Source organism: Colletotrichum tamarilloi, assembly GCF_030869305.1.
Source record: "Colletotrichum tamarilloi strain Tom-12 chromosome Unknown Scaffold_22.1, whole genome shotgun sequence".
Classification (NCBI taxonomy): Eukaryota; Fungi; Ascomycota; class Sordariomycetes; order Glomerellales; family Glomerellaceae; genus Colletotrichum; species Colletotrichum tamarilloi.
In genome coordinates, this window is record NW_026849405.1 from 292,595 (window position 1) to 306,368 (window position 13,774).

Here is a 13,774-nt window from a genome sequence, read left to right on the forward strand (position 1 = left end):
AGCTTGACCCTGATCAGACCTCAGCGACGATCAAGGCTGCTGTCACGCAGTCCACCCAACCTAAGGCTGGTATTATCAACGCGAATAACCAGCTTGCTTGAGTGGGTTCTGAGAGATACAGGAGGCTTGATTAACCGTAACTGTTCATACTGTAATGAAATGATTTCAAACGATTCAATTGCGTGCTTGATTGTGGATCACACAAATTGAAGTTTCATGAGATAGCTTACCTTATCTACCTTGCCTTACGTTCAGTATGTGCCTTGCGCATGTTCAGAATTGTAAGTTGAATGAGTTGAGTGAAAGGCCAGGAACAGAGACTATATAATGCAGTTACCCAGCAAAAGGAGGCACTATCTAGCACCCACGCATTTCCCCGCCGCCCCGTTACATGCATGTGATGTCACCACGTCCCACACGCCACTACACGCGTAAATCAATCCCACACTCGAGTACGCGACGCGCCCTTTGGACTGAACGAGGTCTAGTCTCCGAGGAATTGCGCTGACACTCTGCCTTTGCGTCTGAGTCAACGTTGCACACAATTGCTGATATCAACGATCTGCGCGCTCTGGAAGCGATCAAGCTCAAGTCTTGCGGTGACGGTTTGCACCATTATCCAAGATGCCACCACAAACTCGCTCCAGCGGCCGGACTCCCGCCGCCGCCAACCCATCTCCCGATCGAGTCTATAAGTCTAGCAAGCCGGCAAAGCAGGCAAAGTTTCCGCATCGACGAACTGAAGTTCGAACGTATAGCGCTCGTAAACCAACCGCTCGAATTGCCAACCACCAGCAAAAAACCTTGACCCAGATGTTTGAGACCACGCGCTCGTCGCCCTTGCGCCTTGATCTATCCGACGAAGAGGAGGAGCCCAAGCCTAGGAAGAGAAGGAGAAAGACCATGGGAGACGAACCGACGCCAAGCTCATCCTTTCACACGCAAACGTTGACGCAAATGTCGCGAAGATCATCCGAGAAATCCACGGCAGAAGAGGAAGAGGAGGAGGACGTATGGCAATTCCAGCCCTCGGAGGATGAGGTCGAAAAGGACCAACCGGTGCTGCCCTCCGGCAACGACAAGGAGAACCAAGTGCCTGGCAAGAAGCAGTCGAGCAAACCGCCCAGCAGGACATCCTCCGTCGTTCCGCAGACGCCAACAAATAAACGCGTTATTTATGAGATTCCATCGTCTATAGGCAGCCCGCTTACCCCGATGCTGGCTAGGTACAGCCCGGCGCCAAAAAGGTCTCCCTTGAAAGACAAGTCCACAAACACAATGTCACCGATCCCGAAGCCCACAGCATCCGTCAAACGGCCACGAACTCTGACAGTCCAGGATTCTTATGCGACGACCGGTAGCCAGAGCTCGAGCCAAATCGTATCTCCCAGCAAAATGCCACTGCAGCCCACCAAAAATGTTCGCTTCATCACGCCCCATCCTACAGCCAGTCTAGCTCCCATGGAAGAAGATGAGGAAGTGGAGGGAGAGCGTGAAGTCAGCCCATCCCCTCGCAGGCCACAAAGGTCACCTCTGGTCGAGATTGCAGATTCTGAGGATGAATTCGATGATCTTGAAATCCTGGATGAGGAAGCTGAGGGGTACGAGGCCGTCGGCGAAGACACGCAATTTCAGATGGACCAGGTTCTTGCTTCATCCGAGGAGGAAGTAGCATCCAAAGAAGCGTCTCCTGCGGAGGAAGGCGACTCTGATAAGGAAAACGTCGCCCCAGCCGCCAAAGAGGATGATGACGAAGAGGATGAGGAGGACGCGACAGTGGTTCTATCGAAGCCGTTTGTGTTTCCCAAATTGTCGCGCGATGATTCGGACCGTAGAGAGACCGTGGAGGTCATCACGTCTTCACCAGAGCCTACACACGACAGTGGCTCCAGTGTTCTTAAGACAGCGAGCAGGGAAACCAACGACGAGTCCGTCTCTCAGACGACGCCCACACCGAGTCAGAAAACTCCCAAGGCTAAAGGAAAGGCGGCTGTCGAGACACCAAAGACACCAAAGACCCCTTACACCCAAGGACTAGAGAGCCAGCGGCTACCCTACAGCGTCATTCACGGCATGGGGCGACAGGGCGATCGGACCGACATCTTTATTTCCATACATCCCGAGCACATGGAGGCTATTGTTGCCGGCGAGAAGAACCACGAATTCCGCAATTACAGAATCCCCCACACTGTCACCCGCATGTGGCTTTACGTCACGAAGCCTGTTGCGGAACTGCGGTACATGGCCTGCTTCAGTGAGGCCAAATCGCCTGGTGAGATTGATGAGAACGGGGTCGGCAACGCGGAGTTCAATCAGAACAATGGTTCCAAGTTTGCGTATCATCTAAAGAAGGTCTTCCAGCTAAATGATCCAATGTCTTTACGGGAAATGATGGACCTGGATTGGCTTCACGGACCACCGCAAAAGTACAACTACGTGCCGCCCGCCGTCGTCGGACAGTTGATGGCCAACCTGCGTTGCTGTGTTGTCGGTAAAGACGGAGAAGAGGAAGACGATATCGCATCGGAGCCCGAGATCGGCAGGAAGGAGTTTTTGCCGGCAGCCGGAGGTCCTTCAGAGGAGCAGACGGTCTCCCAGGAGCTCGCCGAGCAACTCCGAAGCGACATTGAGCACTCCACCCAGCACCACTCCTCCGACGCCGACCTGCTGGTACCGTCAAGCCAGACCCCAACCAGGAACCGCGGCGGTCGCGGCGCTCGAAAGTTCGGCACAGAGCTCCCCCAATTCACCAAGCCAGCTCTGCCCCCGACGCCCCTCAGCCGCCCGCCCAATCCAACGCCGCGGCGGGCGGTCCGGCCCTCGCAGGCGACGACGGCAAGTCAGGCGTCGAGCCCCTCCCAGTCGCCCGTTAAGTTCAGGTCTGCGCCGCGGCGGCCGACGCGCTCGAACAACAACTCGAGCCTGCCCATCTTTGTGGACGACGAGGACGAGGACGATAGTCCCGTCCACCTGCCGCCGGGAACGTTCCAGATGGATTCCTCGCAGTTGCTGTCCAAGAGCCAGATGCTGCCTGAAAGTCTGCTACGTGATGACAGCGGTGACGAGGACGATATCATTGTGTTTGATTCAGATCAGGATGATGAGCTGTAGGAGCTCGGTTTCGATTTGCCTTTTGAGGTGTTTGTTACTCGATTGTAATCGGAGGGGGGGGGGGGTGTTGGCGATGTTATTGGTATTATTATTTTCAAGCGTTGGAGTTTGGATTGGCCTCGGCCGGCTTACAAGGGTTTGGGAAACGGGCAACAAAGAATGGACACAATGGCTGGGCTAGGCAGGTATGCAACGGTTATTATCAAGAGCATGATTATTGCTTCGCTATTAGTGGTAGAATTGAACCCGCTTGACGTTTTGCTCGAATCAATCTCCGAACTACTACTCCATGAGTTCCTCTTATGTGATTACCTTGCCTTGCTGCCAGAGTCCAACCGAGATCGAAAAGGATTACTCGCTTTTCTATCAGTAAACCTGCTAGCGAACTGTAGTGAAAGCTTTCGAAGTTGGCACAGTGAAAGCGGGCGCCGCGAGGGTTAACGATAGGGCTATAGATACCGTATTCTACGAGGTTACGGGCATCTAGGTTAATATCTTCAAAACAGGTCTACTGATGTTGTTATAGTTATAGTCAGAGTATAGGGGGAGGGGGAGGTGTTATGGTCGATATAGCCGGGTGTAAGAGGTGTTTAAGTTACGAAAAGGCCCTTAGATCCCAAAAGCAACTCTCCATCCCCCTCGTCTTCTCTTTAATCCTCATCATTGTCCTCCTTGTCCTCCTCTTTAGCTTCCTCCTCCTCCTCTTTCTCTATTACCTTCTCTCTAGCCTTTTATAGCGTTGGGAGCGTACACTTATTCGAACACGGCTTTGGGCTTACCCAGAAGACACGGGTTAAAGAAGTACCCCTATAATAACTAGGGACGCGATCCCGTCAACGTATTCATCCCATATACGACAACACACCACTGCCGAAGCCTATATGTACCCCCTCAACCCCGTTCCAGTCACTAGCCAGACGGCGCCCGTCTAGGTCGACGGGTCAGGTCAAACTGGCTAGGTGGTGGAGTGGTTCATGGTCAACAATCAATTATCTACATCAACCAGCCTACTCGACGACAGGCTTAGCGAGAGTACCCGAGTTCGAATCCCAGCATGAGCACTAAGAGATGTAGCCACACCGGTGGTGAACTCTTTTTGCATTTCTCTTTATATTAATCAGAGGTTGATTTCATGGTGATTAATGACGGATCCATCAGATGTCCCCTACCTCTGCTCATCCATCCCTCATCCCAGCCTAACCTGTCGCCACATCCTCAAGCACTCCTGCAAATCCCCACTTACCGACCCCTCCGCCGCACCACCGACGTCACGAATAACAGCAACTAACACACTCGCGAGCGCAAACATCTCAAGCGCCTTCGGCCCTTCTCTTAGCGCCTCGAGGTCCGACTTGCGCATCCCGCCGTTGTCGGCCCAGGCCTTCCACGCGTCGAGGACGGCGCAGAGGGCGGAGGTGAAGGCGCCGTCGAGAAGCATGCGGTGCAAGAGGCCCGCGGCAACGGAGCGGAGGGTGATGATGTCGTCTGTTGGTAAGTGGCCTTGTTGTTGGAGCCAGGGGAGGGTGTGTGTTGCCACGAGGGCGGCGTCCCATTTGGGGGATTGGATTGCTTCGTGGGCGCGGGTTTCGCGGCGCCGGGCGTCGAGGCGCATTCTGTCTCGTACTGCGGGTTTTCGATGTTAGTCCAGTACCTTTCCGTAAGGTAGATGGGAGGAAACGGGAAAGCCTACCGTCGTCCATGTGCTGATCAGACTCCTTGCGCATGCGCTCCCGTACAGCCTGCTCCCTCCGCACCGGATCCATCTGCTGCTCAGCCGCGATGGCATTCATCTGATCCCGCATCCGCCGGTGCAAGAGATCGAGGTTGTCCCGCGTGTCGTTGTGCGAGCTCGCCCACTCGGGCGTCTGGGTTCCGTCGACGACGCCCAGGACCTCGAGCACGCCGCAGGGGACGGAGGAGCCCCGCGCAAAGGCGAGGACGTCGTCCGGGATGCGGTAGTTCCACAGGATAGTCGCGCTCGAGGTGCCGTAGGCCGTGGCGGCGCTGGCGAACCACGTGCCGGCCGTGTGGCCTGGCCGGATGCGGACGTGCTCGATGTAGAGGCTCGTCGAGGGGTGGTCGGCGTCTTCTGGGATGGCGCTTATGAGGCCGTGGGAGGAGATTTTGCAGGCGATTGGGTTTTGGGCGTTGGATTTTGTGGCGCGAGATATGCTGGCGACGGAGGATGACGGGGATATCGTCTTCTTCTTGATGCTTCCGCTGTTCGTTTCTGGTTCTGCGTTGACGTCGTCGTTGTCACTCTTCTCATGATCCTGCTCAATGGTCGTGGCTGCTGGACTAGGGAGGGGTACGAGCCGGACCCAGTACGGGGGCAGAGATTCATGGCTCCTCGTGGTCCAGTGTGAGGACCAATTTACAGACAGCGAAAGATGACCGTCAGAGTCGTTCAGAGGCGCAATGGTGAGGGCATTATGCTGTCCATCAGGACTCTGCATCAGGGTACAGCCGACGGGAGTCCACAGCCCTGTGCTTCTGAGCAGCCTCCATCCGTGAGCATCGGGCACGGCGCCAAGATCCAGGAGGTAGCTGATCAGCTCGTCAAAGGTGACATCGACCTGCGGTTGCCGCAGCTGGTCTGCGTACTCGACCCTCTGCGTCTTGAGGCCGATGGTGTTGGTGCGCCAGTTGAAGGTCGTCCAAGTGCCGCCCGGGATGGAGGAAGGGTGGCGGGCGAGGGACCAGTACTCGTCGCGGTGATCGAAGCGGTCCCAGGGCGTGACAGCGTAGCGGGGGAGGTCGACCTCGATGACGCGATTCACGACGTCGGAGCGAGTGAGAGCTGTTAGGCGGGCATGACGGAGCATGCGCCTGATTCGAGATCGCGCGGCAAGTGTCGCAATGGTGTTGTAGAGGATTGGAAGGACACCGAGCACGGCTAGAGGAACACCAATATAGGTGATGATGTCTGTAGGTGTTGTACCCGAGTCGGAGGACATTGCCTTGAGGAGGAAACCCCGTATTCTGAAGCCTTTGGACTATGAGACAGAACGAAAAGATATCTCAATACAATTGAGATATGAAGGCAAGCAATGGCTGCCTTGTCAAACACTACAAACGTGAATATCTTTTTGTAAAGGGGATGATGCTATGGTGTCTCTGTGAATAAAGCCATTGGGAACTACCCCTTACCGACAGCCTTCAGCCGCATGGTTTTGGGAAGTTGTTGGCGATGGCTAATCACCAACCTTGCCTGTTTAGTCCTAAGTCGTGCCGTGTGCCTGTCGTCCACGCAGCCATTGTCTACAAGTGCCGGAGACTTGGGGCTTGCGGTTTCTTTATGAGAGCCACATCGTATAGCTCGTCTGATGAAGGCTGTGACAACATGGGACTGAAATAATAGTAGAAAGCTGAGTAGTGATGTTCGTTGGTTGACAGAGCGCAGCAAACAAATGACTCTGATTCGTAGAATCTCAGAAGGACTGATTTTCTCAAGGCTTCCCGAATCCGGCCGAGCACAGGTGAGCGAAATGCCGAAGGATGCAAGTACCTTGCTTACATGAGCTCATGCAGGTTGCTGACCTCGAAGCACATGAGTGATGACTCTACGAGTCGAGAGCTTTCTCGGCTAGCAGAACGTCTAGAGATGATGCGCCGAGATGTTCATTTCATTTGACTGACCGTCTCTTTTAGTTGAGTTCAGGGCATCTTGAGCAGAGCTGAGTTTGTCTGTGTACTAAGGTAATCATCAGGCTGTCCAGCTGTCAGCTCTTAGACACGATGAATTGGGACGAACGAGCCAACAACAAGGCGTGAACCACTGCGGGTAACACGGCATTATGAGAGACCGCCTGGGCTGCACCTGGGTGTGTTGTATGTGATGCCGTGCTGACTGCTTGCAGTTCTTGCAGGTTATTGAGATGGAGATGAAGGTGGAAGATGTGAGAAGGAGGAACCTTGGTCCCGTCAGCCCTAGACCCCGGCCGCTGGGCGATCCCGCCAGCAATGGAACCTGGAAAACTCCCCGCGGGCCGCGTGTTCCAGGTTCCCTGCCTGTACGTGTAGGCACTTCCCAAAGTCAGAGCACTATGATACCTTTGCAGCAGGGCCTGGACGCCCTGCTCGTCTGGACAGTGGAGTGGGCTTGATGTTAAATTAGGTAACCCACGGGCAATGGGGCAGGCGTTCGGGGCCCCGTAAGGCCTGTGGGCGCCCGTTGACACCAAACATTGGCGCTAAATGCAGGGGCACGTCTGCCAAGCCGCTATCCGACGGAGCACTGGGGACCTTCAAAACCGACAACATTCCTCCCTCACTTCCATCGCACTTGTTGCATTCCACAACCGAACACCACACAACACCACACCAAACTCGCTCGTGTTGCGTCACTCTCGCTAACATCATCGATTCGAATCGCCTCGACTCGACACAAATATTGGCACCCGCGCATCGTCTCTGCTCCGGACCGACGACAATCGCCCTGAGCGCGAGTATGCGCCGAGGACACGATGCGGGACATCTCACCATGCGTCTCTTTCACTCCGTCCTCGCCCTTGCCGGCCTGCTCTCCGCCTTCGCCAATGCTCAATTCCCTTCCACCTCGGTCAACCTCACCACAATCACTTCGCCCGTAGACGGAAATGTCACCATTCGCTACAAAACGCCCAAGGGTGTCTGCAAGACCGCCTACGATACCCAGCAACAATACACAGGATGGATCAACGTCCCCGGCCCTTACCCAGCAAACATGTTCTTCTGGTTCATCGGCGCCCGCGAACCCACAGAGGCCATGACTATCTGGCTCAACGGCGGCCCCGGTGTCAGCTCTCTCTTTGGCATGTTCACCGAGGTCGGTCCTTGCGAGGTTATTGAGAAGGGCCTGAACCAGTACGACACTGTGGCGCGAGAATGGGGATGGGACCGCGCTTCCAACATGCTCTTCATCGACCAGGTAAGTTTCTGGCATCTTCTGGTCCGGCAAGCACTAGTTGGCAACATGCTAACACTCCCCAGCCGAACCAAGTTGGCTTCTCGTATGACATTGCCACCAATGGCTCCATGGATCTGTTCAACGCGAATCAGTCGAGTCCGCCTCAGCCGGTCCCCAATGGACAGCCCCCTGCAACGTTTCTTAACGGCACCTTTAGCTCGCTGAACTCCAACAACACGGCAAATACCACCGAGACGGCTGCGTATGCGATATGGCACATGCTTCAGGGCTTCTTGGGCGCATTTCCCCAGTACAACCCTCCAAACAACAGCTCTTTAGGCATCAATCTTTTCGCCGAGAGTTATGGCGGAAAGTACGGGCCTGTTTTCTCTGATGTGTGGGAGAAGCAAAATGAGAGACGGCAGAACGGGACGCTGTCGGCCAACAACACACTCGAAGTCCACCTCACGTCCCTAGGCATTGTTAACGGCTGCATCGACGATCAGGTTCAGGCGGAATTCTACCCCGCCATGGCTACCAACAACACGTACGGTTTCAAAGCGATGAACGACGTCCGCGCAAGCCTGGCCAACGGCAGCTTGTACACCTCGGGCGGCTGCCTGGACTTGATCAAACAATGTCGCACCGCCGAGTCCGTCTACGACGCCAACAACACCGGCGGGGTGGATACAGTAAACACCCTGTGTTCCAGGGCCTATCAGACCTGCAACGAGAATGTCATGATGCCGTACTCCGAGTCGGGCCGCAGCTGGTACGACATTGCGCGCAAGAACCCGGACTCGTTTCCGCCCAATACGTATCTCGAGTATGTCAACACTGCGGGCTTTCAGCAATCCATTGGCTCCGTCGTCAACTTCACGATGACGAGTCAGGCTGTCATGTCCGCCTTTTCTGGCACGGGCGACTACATGAGAGGACCCTTGATCCCGAAATTGGCCGGTCTCTTGCAGCGCGGTATCCGCGTCGCTCTGATCTACGGTGATCGTGACTACATCTGCAACTGGCTGGGTGGGGAGGCCGCGTCGACGACTCTCGCTTGGCAAGCTAGCACCGTATACGGACGCAACTTCAGCGCCGCCGGTTATGCGCCTATCATTGTCAACAACTCGTACATCGGCGGCGTCGTGAGGCAGTTTGGAAACCTATCCTTCAGCCGCATCTACCAGGCCGGCCACTCGGTGCCAGCCTACCAGCCGGAAACCGCGTTCCAAGTCTTTGCGCGTGTCATCATGGGCACGTCCATCTCGACGGGCGATCAGGTCAATCTGGCCAACTACAATACCTCTGGCGATGCCCACGCCACGCACACAGATAAGCTCCCAGACTCGCCTGCTGCCACCTGCTGGCTGCGCTACATGCAAGCCTCATGCAGCGACGAGCAGATCAGCATGCTCCAGCGCGGCGAGGGGACAGTCATCAACGGCGTACTTTACAGTGCTTCAAGTGACTGGCCTTTGGCCACCAAGGCTCCGACTTCTACGCAGCCTGCCGCATCCACATCATCTACGGTCCTTACGGGATTATTCACGGCGACGTCGACGCCAACGAGCGGGAGCTTGACGGTCCAGGCACCAATGATGCCTCTTGTGGCATTTGTTACACTTTCGATTGGCATGTTTATGTTTGGTGCGATGGGAAGTGGTTGATTGAAAAGTCATCATAAAGCTTTGGAGCATCGTCTACGTGGCAAAGCATTATACTTGCATCCTCGGTTGGGCACTAGAGAGCATGTGGACGGCCTCGAGAATCATCGTGGTTGGGCGTTTCTGGGCATTTTGGATGTGAAGGATGAAAACATGGAAGGGACCGAAGAAAAGGAGAGAAGCACTGCAGATATGTGCTGGATGTGTTTTTGATTTGTGTTGGTTGAAGACTTAATGATACCCCCTTAATGATAGTTGGAATACAAAGCAGTAAACATGCGTCTTGGCAATGATATTGGAGTGTGTTTACTCGCACCCTTGCTGAGCAGGCATGCGAGGAAAGAATACCGATTGTCACGAATGGACATAAGTCACGGACGCAGAAATCTGTCCCATAAACGACTCGACGGAAGTCCTTCCGGCCAGGAGGATATCCTGGCATCGTGACCGTGAAGCACCAGTGATCAACACGACAAACCTCGTGCGGTTCCATGATTGGAAAGGATGGTGAAATCGGTAGGCAAGTCACATTGTAGCAGTAGAGCACAGACGGAGTGAAGAATCATGGGTATCTTGTATTGAGAATATGTATATTAAAACATGCACGGCATAGACCTACCTTGGCTTGCATCATTGATGAAGATATAGTCATGAGAGAATCTGACAACTTCAGTTAGCCACTGTTTGCAATACACCACGACTCGTAAATCAAACAATGTGTGAAGCGTCAAAAATCAGTATGGGGCCTTGTCAAAGGCAGTATCATCAAAGCATATGGCTCAGGAGACCGTCGTGATATATATTATGATCATCACGTAGACGCGGGAGAGTGGGCAGAGGTAGAAGACGACAGATGAAAAAGGAGCTTACCATTTGATGCAAGGCCGTCGGCAGGGAAAAGGTGAAAAAGGATGTACTCCACATGGCTCTAGAAGGCGAATGTTAGCCAACTGTATTCACAAGTATTTCCCAGAAAGAGTGCAAATGTGAAGTGTTCGATCAGAATGACTGGTAGTCAACGTGTCTCAGCTTCGCCGTTAGGCTCTGACATATGCTTGTCTTTGGTTTATCGTTCATCAGAAGAACGGAGCCGTGGGTGGCTGGAGGGGTGAAGGGACAGGTAGGAGCTTACCACTTGAGCCATGTGATGGTGCGTTTTTGGACAACAGGTCAAGCCATGTCAGAGTAAAACTGTGATCTTAGAGACGGTCAGCGATGTTCATGCTCATCAAGTCAAAACGTAGTGTAATGAAGCCAATTCAGTCGTTGCATGAATGGTATAAAAAGTTTGTATCCGCATTGGAAAATCCAAATCAGACTCGTCATCTAAGTTGCTCATCAGGAAGGCATGTGGGGCAGCAAAGAAAAATGTGAGACCTACCATGACTGGACCGGAAGGAAGCAGGTGCGTCTGTACTGCACTGGCAGAAGACACCAAAAGATTGTGTAGCAAAGCGAAATCCATCTCGACACTGTTGTAGACGGGTCAGCCACCTGAAGAGCAAGGTGTATTCCCGACAAGTTGAGTGTTCGGATCGAAATCAGTGGGCGAGGTTTTCTAGGCCTGCCGCAAAGTGGCTTGTCTGCTCATGGCCGAGTCCCATATGGGTACTCTCGGAGCCCAGTGCCGCTTCATCATGTAAATGATGGGAGAGCGGGAAAGGGAGGGGTTGGTATGTACCTTGTCGATTGGATCTGAGATGGCTGGGTTCCATGTTAGCGACGAGGTTCGACGCGAGCGAAGGCATAAATGGAAAGAAGGGTAGTGAGATCAATCAGAAACAGCCAGTTGTTTTCAACAAGAGTGTTCAGCCGGTAATTCCAACTGTGCAAAGCACAAAAAAACTAATCATCCGGATCTCGAGTGGGAAGGTTGAGGAAGAAGTGTACCGTACCTTTTGTCAAGCCATCTCGAGGCAGCCACGTAGCTCAATGATGCCAGCGTCAGATTGAAATAAATCTGCCAAAGCCTAATTTGTTTGGTTAGCTACTTGTTCAAGCGAAGCGCATAAGATCCGTTAACAAATTTGCGACATTCTCGTGTCCTATCAGACTGACGTGTAAAACAGAGGTTTCATTCCATTTAGGTCAAAGACTCTAGTTTGCGGTGTTTGTCTGTCATCACCAAGGATTGGGGGTGTAATTCAAAGGTAAAAGTAAGAAATAAGCGCGAGCGCGGAACTTACCAGGTCATGCGAAGCTACGCAGCCGATTTGCTGCGTGTTGCAGTATGGAAAGAAAGGATCGTGAGGTTGAGGTGGTTTGCGAGGGAAGAGTTTTAAAGGTGCTGGGAAATTTTGAGCCGCGAGTGGGGGTGCGCAGCTGGCGGTCGGCCACGACCCACTCGAGGTGTACCTGCAGTCTCTTCACGTGTTGGGTCACGTGTTAGCGCGAACAGTCGGCGCGGATGGCCGGTCCCCAGTTGAAAGCTCGACGCGTCCCAGCCTGCGTCTGCGTCATGGATCCGCAGTACGCAAGTCGTCGCAGACCCCGGGAGACGAGAGACGTTCATCCGTGATCTCCTTCCTCCAAGCAAGTGAGACAGACAAGAAAACAGTACAAAAATGCCCGAGATTGCTGAAGGTAAGACTGTCATTGAATTGAGAAATGCAAGTTGGCTCATGTTCTCCCAGTCGCGCGGTGCGTGCACTTCTTGCGCCTTCATCTTGTAGGCAAGAAGATCGCAAAGGTCTCTGCCCCTGACGATGCCAATGTCTTTGGCAAAGTCGGCACCAGCGGCCCGGCCTTCGAGAAAGCTGTAAAGGGGAGAAAGGTTGTCTCTGTCGGAAGTCAAGGAAAGTATTTCTGGTATGTCTACTCCATCGATCAACTGGAAGCTCTTGACAGACACTCATTTCGTCTCAGGATCACATTCGACAAACCCCCTCATGCGGTGATGCATCTAGGCATGACAGGTAATGAGAATTATTCATTTCAGGTACTCTGTATCGAGACTGACACCACGCAGGATGGATCCACATCAAAGGCGACAAGACGGCTTACACAAACTACTACAAAAAGATGAAGGAAGGCGAAGCAGACATCTGGCCACCCAAATACTGGAAATTCCACATCGAGACCGAAGGCACACCCAAAGTCTCGGCCGCCTTCACAGACCCCCGCCGCTTCGGCCGCATCCGCCTCGTGGACTGCCCCGGCGCAGACATCCGCTCCCACTCGCCCCTCAAAGAAAACGGGCCCGACCCGGTCGTCGACGTCGACATCTTCACGGAGACCTACCTCCGCCCAAAGATGCAGTCCCGCCACGTACCCATCAAGGCCCTCCTCCTGGACCAGAGCCACATCAGCGGCATAGGCAACTGGGTCGCCGACGAGGTGCTGTACCAGTCCCGGCTGCACCCGGAGCAGTACTGCGATACCTTTAACGAAGAGGAAATGACGAGGTTGTACGAGGCCGTGCGGTATGTCTGCCAGACGGCCGTCGATAAGCTCGGCGACTCGGACGAGTTCCCGGACGACTGGTTGTTTAATTATCGCTGGGGCAAGGGGAGTAAAGGTGCCGCGTCTGAGCTTCCCAACGGGGAGAAGCTTGCGTTCATTACCGTCGGCGGGCGGACAAGCTGTTATGCTCCTGGGAGGCAGAAGAAGACTGGTCAGGTTGTGCCGTCGGCAAAGGAGGAGCCCGTGGAGGAGGACGATGACGGCGGCAAGAAGCCCAAGGGCGCCGCTAAAAAGAAGAGGCCGGCGAAGGCGAACGAGAGCGATGAGGAGGAAGAGGAGAAGCCCAGCAAGAAAGCACGAGGTGCCAAGGGTTCCGCCAAGGCAAAGCCCACAGCGGCGGCAAAGGTGAAGAAGGAGGAGACTCCAGAGCCCGCCTCCGAAGCACCGGCACCAAGCAAGAAGCAGCGGGCTTCAAAACAGGCTGCGGAGAAGCCCAAGGTCGCACCAACCAAGACCAAGAAGACTGCCGTAAAGAAGGAAGAGGCGTCTGGGAAGACAAATGCAGCGGTGGTAGAGGACACGGGTAGACGGAGGTCCCTCCGACTGAAGGGGTGAGCATTTATATCTTAATCAGAGTTATACCTCATATGAGTCCCGAACTCTCGTGAACACCAAATCCCATCCCCCTCAAACCCCAACATCCTAGTTT

At 54.1% G+C, this 13,774-nt stretch overlaps 4 protein-coding genes across 4 annotated transcripts; 3 read left to right on the forward strand and 1 right to left on the reverse strand.

The window, feature by feature from the left end:
- Positions 1–624: 624 nt before the first annotated feature.
- On the forward strand, positions 625–3,111 carry CTAM01_07290 (uncharacterized protein; the record flags this gene model as incomplete). Its single annotated transcript, XM_060523313.1, has 1 exon — positions 625–3,111. One exon carries the CDS (start codon positions 625–627, stop codon positions 3,109–3,111), a length of 2,487 nt encoding a protein of 828 aa, XP_060382051.1.
- A 1,186-nt stretch (positions 3,112–4,297) lies between these two features.
- CTAM01_07291 (uncharacterized protein) lies at positions 4,298–6,068 on the reverse strand (the record flags this gene model as incomplete). The annotated part of the gene is made up of 2 exons (XM_060523314.1): positions 4,298–4,734; positions 4,802–6,068. 2 exons carry the CDS (start codon positions 6,066–6,068, stop codon positions 4,298–4,300), a joined length of 1,704 nt encoding a protein of 567 aa, XP_060382052.1.
- Positions 6,069–7,594: 1,526 nt separating this feature from the next.
- On the forward strand, positions 7,595–9,666 carry CTAM01_07292 (serine carboxypeptidase; the record flags this gene model as incomplete). Its single annotated transcript, XM_060523315.1, has 2 exons — positions 7,595–8,020; positions 8,083–9,666. The coding sequence occupies 2 exons, from the start codon at positions 7,595–7,597 to the stop codon at positions 9,664–9,666; spliced, it is 2,010 nt and encodes a 669-aa protein (XP_060382053.1).
- Positions 9,667–12,227: 2,561 nt separating this feature from the next.
- CTAM01_07293 (formamidopyrimidine-DNA glycosylase domain-containing protein) lies at positions 12,228–13,680 on the forward strand (the record flags this gene model as incomplete). Its single annotated transcript, XM_060523316.1, has 4 exons — positions 12,228–12,246; positions 12,297–12,471; positions 12,529–12,578; positions 12,632–13,680. The coding sequence occupies 4 exons, from the start codon at positions 12,228–12,230 to the stop codon at positions 13,678–13,680; spliced, it is 1,293 nt and encodes a 430-aa protein (XP_060382054.1).
- Positions 13,681–13,774: the final 94 nt, after the last annotated feature.